This window comes from Calonectris borealis, chromosome 17, assembly GCF_964195595.1.
Source record: "Calonectris borealis chromosome 17, bCalBor7.hap1.2, whole genome shotgun sequence".
In the NCBI taxonomy this organism is placed as follows: Eukaryota; Metazoa; Chordata; class Aves; order Procellariiformes; family Procellariidae; genus Calonectris; species Calonectris borealis.
Genome location: NC_134328.1, coordinates 1,647,005 through 1,655,815, shown reverse-complemented (window position 1 = coordinate 1,655,815; position 8,811 = coordinate 1,647,005). Strand labels below are relative to the sequence as shown.

Below are 8,811 nucleotides of genomic sequence, written 5' to 3'. Positions count from 1 at the left end.
ATGCCTGAGGGACGGGATGCCATCCAGAAGGACCTGGACAAGCTCGAGAAGTGGGCTGGTGTGAACCTCACGAGGTGCAACAGGCCAAGTGCAAGGTGCTGCACCTGGATTGGGGCAACCCCCGGTATCAATACAGGCTGGGGGATGAAGGGATGGAGAGCAGCCCTGCCGAGAAGGACTTGGGGGTACTGGTGGACGAAAAGCTGGACATGAGCCGGCAATGTGTGCTCGCAGCCCAGAAAGCCAACCGTATCCTGGGCTGCATCAAAAGCAGCGCGGCCAGCAAGTCCACCTCTGGGGAGGTTTACACGGCACCGGGCCTGCTGGGGGCAGATGGAGTTCAGCTGTCTCACAGGGGGAAAAGGATTCTCGCGTATGAGTTGGCGGGGCTCATCGAGAGGCTTTAAACTAGGTTCGAAGGGGGGAGGGGATAAAACCAGGCTCACTAGAGAAGAGCCTAGGGGCAGCACGCCAATGTTGGGGGAGAAATCGGCAGCCCAGCTCAAGTGCATCTACACCAGTGCACGCAGCATGGGCGGCAAACAGGAGGAGCTGGAAGCCATTGTGCAGCGGGGTAGCTATGACTTAGTCGCCACCACGGAGACATGGTGGGATGAGTCTCACGACTGGAGTGCTGCAATGGATGGCTATAAGCTCTTCAGAAGGGACAGGCGAGGAAGGGGCGGCGGTGGGGTAGCCCTGTACGTTAGGGAGTGCTTTGACTGTCTAGAGCTCGATGGTAGTGATGACGAGGTCGAGTGCTTGTGGGTGAGGATGAGGGGGAAGGCCAACAAGGCAGATGCCCTGCTGGGAGTCTGTTATAGACCACCTAGCCAGGACGAGGAGGCAGACGAAATATTCTACCAGAGGCTGGCAGAAGTCTCACAGTCACCAGCCCTTGTTCTCGTGGGGGACTTCAACTTTCCGGACGTCTGCTGGAAATACCACACGGCAGAGAGGAAACAGCCGAGGAGGTTCCTGGAGTGTGTGGAGGATAACTTCCTGACGCAGCTGGTAAGCGAGCCCACCAGGGGAGGTGCCTCGCTTGACCTGCTGTTCACGAACAGAGAAGGACTGGTGGGAGATGTGGTGGTCGGGGCCGGCTTGGGCTTAGCGACCATGAAATGATGGAATTCTCGATTCTTGGTGAAGTAAGGAGCGGGGCCAGCAAAACCGCTACCATGGACTTCCGGCGGGCGGACTTTGGCCTGCTCAGGACACTGGTGGAGAGGGTCCCTTGGGAGACAGTCCTGAAGGGCAAAGGGGTCCAGGAAGGCTGGACGTTCTTCAAGAAGGAAGTCTCAAAGGCGCAGGAGCGGGCTGTCCCCATGTGCCGCAAGAAGAACGGGCGGGGAAGGCGACCGGCCTGGCTGAACGGGGAGCTCTGGCTGGGACTCAGGGAAAAAAGGAGAGTTTATCACCTTTGGAAGAAGGGGCAGGCAACTCAGGAAGAGTACAGGGATCTCGTTAGGTCGTGCAGAGAGGAAATTAGAAAGGCAAAAGCCCAGCTAGAACTCAACCTGGCCACTGTCGTGAGAGACAACAAAAAATGCTTTAACAAGTATATTAATGACAAAAGGAGAGCCAAGGAGAATCTCCATCCTCTATTGGATGCGGGGGGGAACGTTGCCACCGAGGACGAGGAAAAGGCTGAGGTACTCAACGCCTTCTTTGCCTCAGTCTTTAGTAGTCAGAGCAGTTATCCTCAGGGTACTCAGCCCCCTGAGCTGGAAGACAAGGACGGCGAGCAGGATAAACCCCCCATAATCCAAGAGGAAGCAGTTAACGACCTGCTACGCCACCTGGATGCTCACAAGTCTATGGGGCCGGATGGGATCCACCCGAGGGTACTGAGGGAGCTGGCGGAGGAGCTTGCCGAGCCGCTCTCCATCATTTACCAGCAGTCCTGGTTAACTGGGGAGGTCCCGGACGACTGGAGGCTTGCCAATGTGACGCCCATCTACAAGAAGGGCCGGAAGGAGGATCTGGGGATCTACAGGCCGGTCAGCCTGACCTCAGTGCCGGGGAAGATCATGGAGCGGTTTGTTTTGAGGGCGCTCACGAGCCATGTCCGGGACAACCAGGGGATCAGGCCCAGCCAGCACGGGTTCATGGAAGGCAGGTCCTGCTTGACCAACCTGATCTCCTTCTATGACCAGGTGACCTGCTAGTGGATGAGGGAAAGGCTGTGGATGGGGTCTACCTGGACTTCAGTAAGGCCTTTGACACTGCCTCCCACAGCATTCTCCTAGAGAAGCTGGCAGCTCACGACTTAGACAGGTCCACTCTTCGCTGGGTAAAAAACTGGCTGGACGGCCGAGCCCAGAGAGTTGTGGTGAACGGAGTTACATCCAGTTGGCGGCCGGTCACAACTGGTGTTCCCCAGGGCTCAGTACTGGGGCCGGTCTTGTTCAATATCTTTATCAACGATCTGGATGAGGGGATCGAGTGCTCCCTCAGTCAGTTTGCAGATGACACCAAGCTGGGCGGGAGTGTTGATCTGCTGGAGGGCAGGAAGGCTCTGCAGAGGGACCTGGACAGGCTGGATCGATGGCCGAGGCCAACTGTATGAGGTTCAACAAGGCCAAGTGCCAGGTCCTGCACTTGGGCCACAACAACCCCATGCAACGCTACAGGCTTGGGGAAGAGTGGCTGGAAAGCTGCCCAGAGGAAAAGGACCTGGGGGTACTGGTTGACAGCCGGCTGAACATGAGCCGGCCGTGTGCTCAGGTGGCCAAGAAGGCCAACGGCATCCTGGCCTGTATCAGAACTAGTGTGGCCAGCAGGAGCAGGGAGGTGGTCGTGCCCCTGTACTCGGCACTGGTGAGGCCACACCTCGAATCCTGTGTTCAGTTTTGGGCCCCTCACTACAAGAAGGACATGGAGGTGCTGGAGCGTGTCCAGAGGAGGGCAACGAAGCTGGTGAAGGGCCTGGAGCACAAGTCTGATGGGGAGCGGCTGAGGGAACTGGGGTTGTTTAGCCTGGAGAAGAGGAGGCTGAGGGGAGACCTCATCGCGCTCTACAACTCCCTGAAAGGAGGTTGTAGCGAGGTGGGGGTTGGTCTCTTCTCCCAAGTAACAAGCGATAGGACGAGAGGAAATGGCCTCAAGTTGCGCCAAGGGAGGTTTAGACTGGACATTAGGAGAAATTTCTTTACTGAAAGAGTGGTCAGGCCTTGGAACAGGCTGCCCAGGGAAGTGGTGGAGTCACCATCCCTGGAGGTATTTAAAAGACGTGTAGATGAGGCGCTTAGGGACATGGTGTAGTGGGCATGGTGGTGTTGGGTTGATGGTTGGACTCGATGATCTTAGAGGTCTTTTCCAACCTTAATGATTCTATGATTCTATGATTCTAAGTCGAGGGAGGGGATTCTGCCCCTCTGCTCTGCTCTGGTGAGACCCCCCTGCAGTGCTGCGTCCAGTTCTGGGGTCCTCAGCACAAGACAGACATGGACCTGTTGGAGCGGGTCCAGAGGAGGGCCACAAAAAATATCAGGGGGATGGAACGCCTCTGCTATGAAGAAAGACTGAGAAAGTTGGGATTGTTCAGCCTGGAGAAGGCTCCGGGGAGACCTTATTGCGGCCTTTCAGTACTTAAAGGGGGCTTATAAGAAAGATGGGAACAAACATTTTAGCAGGGCCTGTAGTGATAGGACAAGAGGGAATGGTTTTAAACTAAGAGAGGGTAGATTTAGCCTAGGTATAAGGAAGAAATTTTTTCTGATGAGAGTGGTGAAACCCTGGCCCAGGTTGCCCAGAGAGGTGGTAGATGCCCCATCCCTGGGAACATTCAAGGTCAGGTTGGACAGGGCTCTGAACAACCTGATCTGGTTGAAGATGTCCCTGCCCATGGCAGGGGGGTTGGACTAGATGACCTTTAAAGGTCCCTTCCAGCCCAAACTGTTCTGTGATTCTATGATTCTATGATAATACGTGTGTCAAGGGTGGGGAGGGACCGAGATGTATCTGGGGCAACACATGGGAGCCAGACATGCGTCCAGGAAGATGTGGGACCAGGATGTGTGTTTATGGAGGGCAGCTATCTCAGACCAGGGCCTCACAGACCCTCTTTCTCCATCCATCCATCCATCCATCCATCCATCCATCCATCCATCCATCCATCTCTCTGTCTCTTACCATCTCCCTACAGGGTGCTGGCTGTTCAGGAGGGCAGCACACCAGTCAGTGTCCACAGGGTCCTTGGGGAGAGGTTACAGGGGGACATCAGTGCTAAGGACAAGGCTGGGAGGGACAGCGACCCCAGGGGGGTAGTTTCTGGTCTCCTGCCTATGACTGGCCTTCAGAATCATCTGAACTGTCCTGGATGAAGGGGCTGTATCAAATGGATCATGGGGACCATATGGAGATCACTTGCACTGTATGGATCACACAAGACCAATTTAGGCCACGTGGACTGTTACAGACCATGTGGAGACCACAGGAAATCACATTGACTGCATAGACCACATGAGATCCCCAAGGGGGGGTTAGACAGGAGGCTGGGCCAGAAGAGGTGCCCCAGAAAAGGAGGCGGCCAAAGGGCACCCTGCTGCAAAACTTCTCCTACCCCATGATATCTCCAAGGGAGACCAGAAGGGCTGAAAGGGGAAGAAAGAAAAGCGTAGAGAGGGTCTAGGGGGCACCACCTGGGGCAGCCGAGAGCCCTGCAGGAGTCCAGTGGCCACTTCTCCTTTTGCCCCTAGATTGCAGCCATACAAACACCATCTGCCTAGCCCTGACCCAGCGGTTTTGTTCCTGCTGGGGCCAGTTGTGGCAGAGATTGTGCACAGTCAGAGGAGGGCAGGACGTGCCTGCCTGCGGTTTGCAGGAGGGCAGGGAGCTACAGATGCTGCAGCCTTCAGCAGTGTGGGATCCCTGGACAAGCTGCCACCTGTCCTACACAGCTCCAGTCCCATAACAACATCCTTTCCCTGCTCTCCTCGCTCCCACATCACCCAAAGGTGCAAGCAACTTCCCCTGTTTAATTATCCCTTCGTTATTGCCAAAGGGAGCTCTGTCTACACCACTGGCCAACCCAGACTAGATGGCAGCCGAGGAAGCTGGAGGCCAGGCTCCAGGTGGGTCAGAAGTGAGCAGTTATTTGGAGTAGGGACCTTGCCATTGCTCCTGCATAGGAACTGGGGAGGCCTGGATGGATGAGGAACAGGGCCAACCCTGTGGGGTGGATCCAGACCTACAGGTAGGAGATATTGGTGTCCCTCCTCCAATGAAAGACACTATAGGCCAGGTGGGATGAACAGCCCCTGAGGAGGCCAAAAGGGAAGCTAAGTTCCCTCTTATTCCACTCTGGAGCCACCAAACCTGCCCCGCAGCCGTGGGGAAGAGCACAGCCTGGACAGCCTATGGCTGGACCCAGTGTCCTTTCCCCCTCCACCACCTGGTCTGCACTGCGGCGGGGGGCACCATGCAGGGTTTCTGGGCATGGCGAGGGGGCATGACATGGTGCAGAGGTCTTCCTGGACCTCGGTGAGAAAGGCCTGACAACAAATGGAGCAATAAAATATCTGTTTTAGTGGCATAGAATAAAAAAGAGGAATATAGATCGCAAGTAAATCTTACGCCCCTTCAGATGCTGGGCACATCTCCACAGACGGGATTTGCCCAGCATGCCATCGGAAAATCTATCCAGGGTCCACCAATGCTGCAGGAAACTGGGTGCCCTGTCTCCGAAGGGATGTAAGATTTACTTGCTATCTATAGTCCCCTTTTTATTCTGTCTTATTAAAACTGCTATTTTATGACACCACTTGTTGGAGCTTTGTCACAGAGATTCAGAAAGAGTCCTGCACTGTCTCTTCTCCCTGCCCTGGTTGCAGAACATCACCCTATTTCGCAAGGGCTGAGAGGAAGCCATTTCCACATCAAGTGACCAGAGCCAAGAAAGAGAAACTAAAAGCCCCAGTAGCTTCTCTCCTAAGGTCCGCAGGATCCTAGGACCAGGTCATCACGGGTGCCCAGCCCTGGGCAGGTGACTGGGACATTCTGGTTCCAGTTCAACCATCCCAGCCCTGCAATTGTGTCTGCAGAAACCCAAGCTGTGGGACAGAAGGTGGCTTGTGGCAACGAGGGTGTATCAGGACCCACAGGAAGCCACCCAGCTGCTCAGTGCCTCCGGCCAACGCCTTCCTCTGAAGAAGCCCTGCTTAAGCCGAGGACAGAGGGAGCCAAGAGGGACAGGATGCTGCCCGTGACCCACGTGCTAGCCTTCGGTGAGTGCCAGAGGCTGTGTGGGCTCCCAGGGAGGGACATGAGGCATCCAGAGACTCCACGGAGATGTTACACAGCTGTTTCTCTTGCAGGTGCTTGGCTGGTGGCACAGAGCAAGGCTACACCAAGTGAGTACCATGAGGGGGTAGAGGGGGACTTTGGACACATCTCTGGGCCCCACCCATTTCCCAGGGCTGTTCCCCAGCCCCACAGAACAAAACTTGCCCTTGTGTGGAGATGGGGCCTGGAGCCAGCCCCAGGCTCACGGCAGGGCAGCCGGGCGCTGGGGACTCCCTGCCTGTCTGGCAGCGTCTCTCTCCCTGTGCAGGTGCCCCCACAATCTCCATCTTCCTGAAGCCGCCCGGGGTGATCCCACCGGGAGGCTCCACCACCATCTGCTGCAGCTGCCAGTGTGACAGTGGGACGTTCGTGCTGTACAAGAATGGCCGCCAGCTCCGTAGCCTGGAACTGCGTGGCAGCAGGGCTGAGTTCTCCATCTCTAGTGCCACCCAAGAGGATGCAGGTGCCTACAGCTGCCACTACCTGGATGGAGGCACTGTGCTGGCTCGCAGTGAAACCCTGGATGTCATAGTGCAAGGTGAGAGATGTGCTGTTACCCCTTTGCGTGGGGTCAGACGCCACGAGGGCAGACCGGGGTGCACATAGCCACTTGGCTTCCCCGTCCACAGGATGGGCAGGGTTTTTCCTCTCTTCCTTGGCTTGGAGAGGTGGGGACCATTCTGCACCTCTGCCTGAGCCAGGTTGTGGGGTCATGGAGATCCCGGTGGCTCCTGGCACCATGTCAAAGCCTTGCACACCTTCTCATGCTCTCTCCTCTCCCCACAGAGTTCCGTCTCCCCAAACCTGTCCTCTCAGTCCTGCCTGGGCAGGAGGTGGCTGCAGGAGCTTACGTGATTTTCCGTTGCACCATCGCACACGCCAAAGCTGTCTGTTTCCTGTACCTGGAGGGCCAGATCAAAACCTTCGACTTACTCTCACAGGAACAAAATTATTTCAACATCTCCCATGTGCATAAAGGCAATGAAGGACGCTACAGCTGCCAGTGTTTCACCAAGGGTGCTTCGTTCAAATGGTCTGCTGTCAGCAAGACCCTGGATTTGGTGGTGAGAGGTGAGACATCCCCCCCAGCCACATCCTACTCTTCTCTTCCTCTCTGACATCTGCCACGTCCTGGGGCAACTAGAAAAGAGGATGTGGGGGAAGAAAGCAGCTGTAATAGGGGCCCAAGCAGAGGATGACAGCTTCCTTCAGATGTGTTTGAGCCTTGCCAACTCCTCAAAGACCCTAGAGATGACCTATAGACCCTATAGACACAGGGTTGCTAGGCTACCAGTTGGGGGGCAAGGGTCAGGGGACACCTATGCCTGCACCTACCAGCCCCAGGGACAGTCATACGTCTCGTCGCAGCCCAGTGGCACCATCTGGCTAGCAGTGGCAGGTGAGGGCCAGCTCCATGTTCCCGTCCTCCTCCCCATCTTTGGTGCCACTGGGCTGGGGAGGGGGTGCCCGAGGGGGGAGGTAGAGCCGACAGGAGCCCTTGGGGCTCTTTGCTCCCTATGAACTTCCCTCTATCCTTCTTTAGCCCAGGAGCTCCCCAGCGCGTCCCCTTGTCCGCGTGTGTCTGTTTGCCCTGGGATCCCTTCCGTCCCCTTGGGTCGCCTGTGGCCCCCACGGGACACCTTTGGTCTGGGAGCTCCCGGGGGGCTCCTCCCGGGGGGCTCCTCCCGGGGGCTCCCAGTGACTGTCCCTTCCTGTCCCCTACAGATTACGATTACACCCGGAGCAACGTGGTGCGCCTGGCCCTGGGGGCCGGGGTCCTGGTCCTGCTGGGGCTGATCGTGGCTGAGGCCACCTACAGCCACCGGCGCCGGCCGGGGCCCCGCTAGGACGGGCCGCAGCTCCCCCCGCCCCCGCGGGACAGACGGCGCTGCCCGGCCGCCGGAGCTGAGGGGCCGGCGCGCTCCCCGCGACGGGGACCAGCAAGGGGACACTGGGACCCCGCTCCACCGCCTCTCAGCGGGATAAATAAACCGCCCCTCCCGTGCGGCCGCCTCCGGGCGTCACTCCGCGGGCGGGCGGGCGCGGGGGGGCGCGGCGCTGCGCACGGTGACCCCACGGCGGGGGGGCCCGGGCGGGGGCTCCGGGCGGGGGCGCGGCTGCGGCTGGGGTGGGGCCCTGCAGATGGGGCGGGGCTCTGGGCTGGGGCCCTGCAGAAGGGGCGGGGCTATGGCCTGGGGGCGGGGCCCGTGGCACCGCAGCCCGCCCCCCCCCTCCGATGTGCCGGTGTGGCTGTCCGTGTGTCTGTGTGTCCGTGTGTCTGTGTGTCCGTGTGTCTGTGTCTGTCGGTGTGTCGGTGTGTGTGTGTCTGTATCTGTCAGTGTGTGTGTCGGTGTGTCGGTGTGTCTGTTGGTGTGTCTGTGCGTCTGTGTGTCTGTCGGTGCGTCTGTGTCTGTCGGTGTGTCCGTATCTGTCAGTGTGTCTGTTGGTGTGCCTGTGTGTGTGTCGGTGTGTCTGTCGGTGTGTGGGTGTGTCGGTGGGTGTGTCTGTGGGTGTGTCGGTGGG

The 8,811-nt window shown here is 57.9% G+C and overlaps 1 protein-coding gene across 2 annotated transcripts; it reads left to right on the top strand.

Annotated features, from left to right (window-relative positions):
• The first annotated feature begins 5,876 nt into the window (after positions 1 to 5,876).
• LOC142089487 (osteoclast-associated immunoglobulin-like receptor) lies at positions 5,877 to 8,336 on the top strand. 2 transcript variants are annotated; one of them, XM_075166076.1, is made up of 6 exons: positions 5,893 to 6,230; positions 6,321 to 6,356; positions 6,557 to 6,826; positions 7,075 to 7,359; positions 7,440 to 7,442; positions 8,014 to 8,336. In XM_075166076.1, the coding sequence occupies exons 1-6, from the start codon at positions 6,200 to 6,202 to the stop codon at positions 8,133 to 8,135; spliced, it is 747 nt and encodes a 248-aa protein (XP_075022177.1). In that variant the 5' UTR covers positions 5,893 to 6,199; the 3' UTR covers positions 8,136 to 8,336. The 2 variants fall into 2 exon arrangements, with proteins under 2 accessions (XP_075022176.1, XP_075022177.1); XM_075166075.1 differs by lacking the exons at positions 7,440 to 7,442; positions 8,014 to 8,336 and having other exon boundaries at positions 5,877 to 5,961; positions 6,048 to 6,230; positions 7,075 to 7,412.
• The last annotated feature ends 475 nt before the right edge of the window (positions 8,337 to 8,811 follow it).

What these genes read in the sequence shown, in the direction of transcription:
- LOC142089487 (XM_075166076.1), top strand. Translation starts at nt 6,200, where the DNA reads ATGCTGCCCGTGACCCACGTGCTAGCCTTCG. An exon ending in ACAGAGCAAGGCTACACCAA is followed by an intron (nt 6,357 to 6,556) that starts GTGAGTACCATG and finishes CTCCCTGTGCAG; the next exon opens with GTGCCCCCACAATCTCCATC. An exon ending in CCTGGATGTCATAGTGCAAG is followed by an intron (nt 6,827 to 7,074) that starts GTGAGAGATGTG and finishes CTCTCCCCACAG; the next exon opens with AGTTCCGTCTCCCCAAACCT.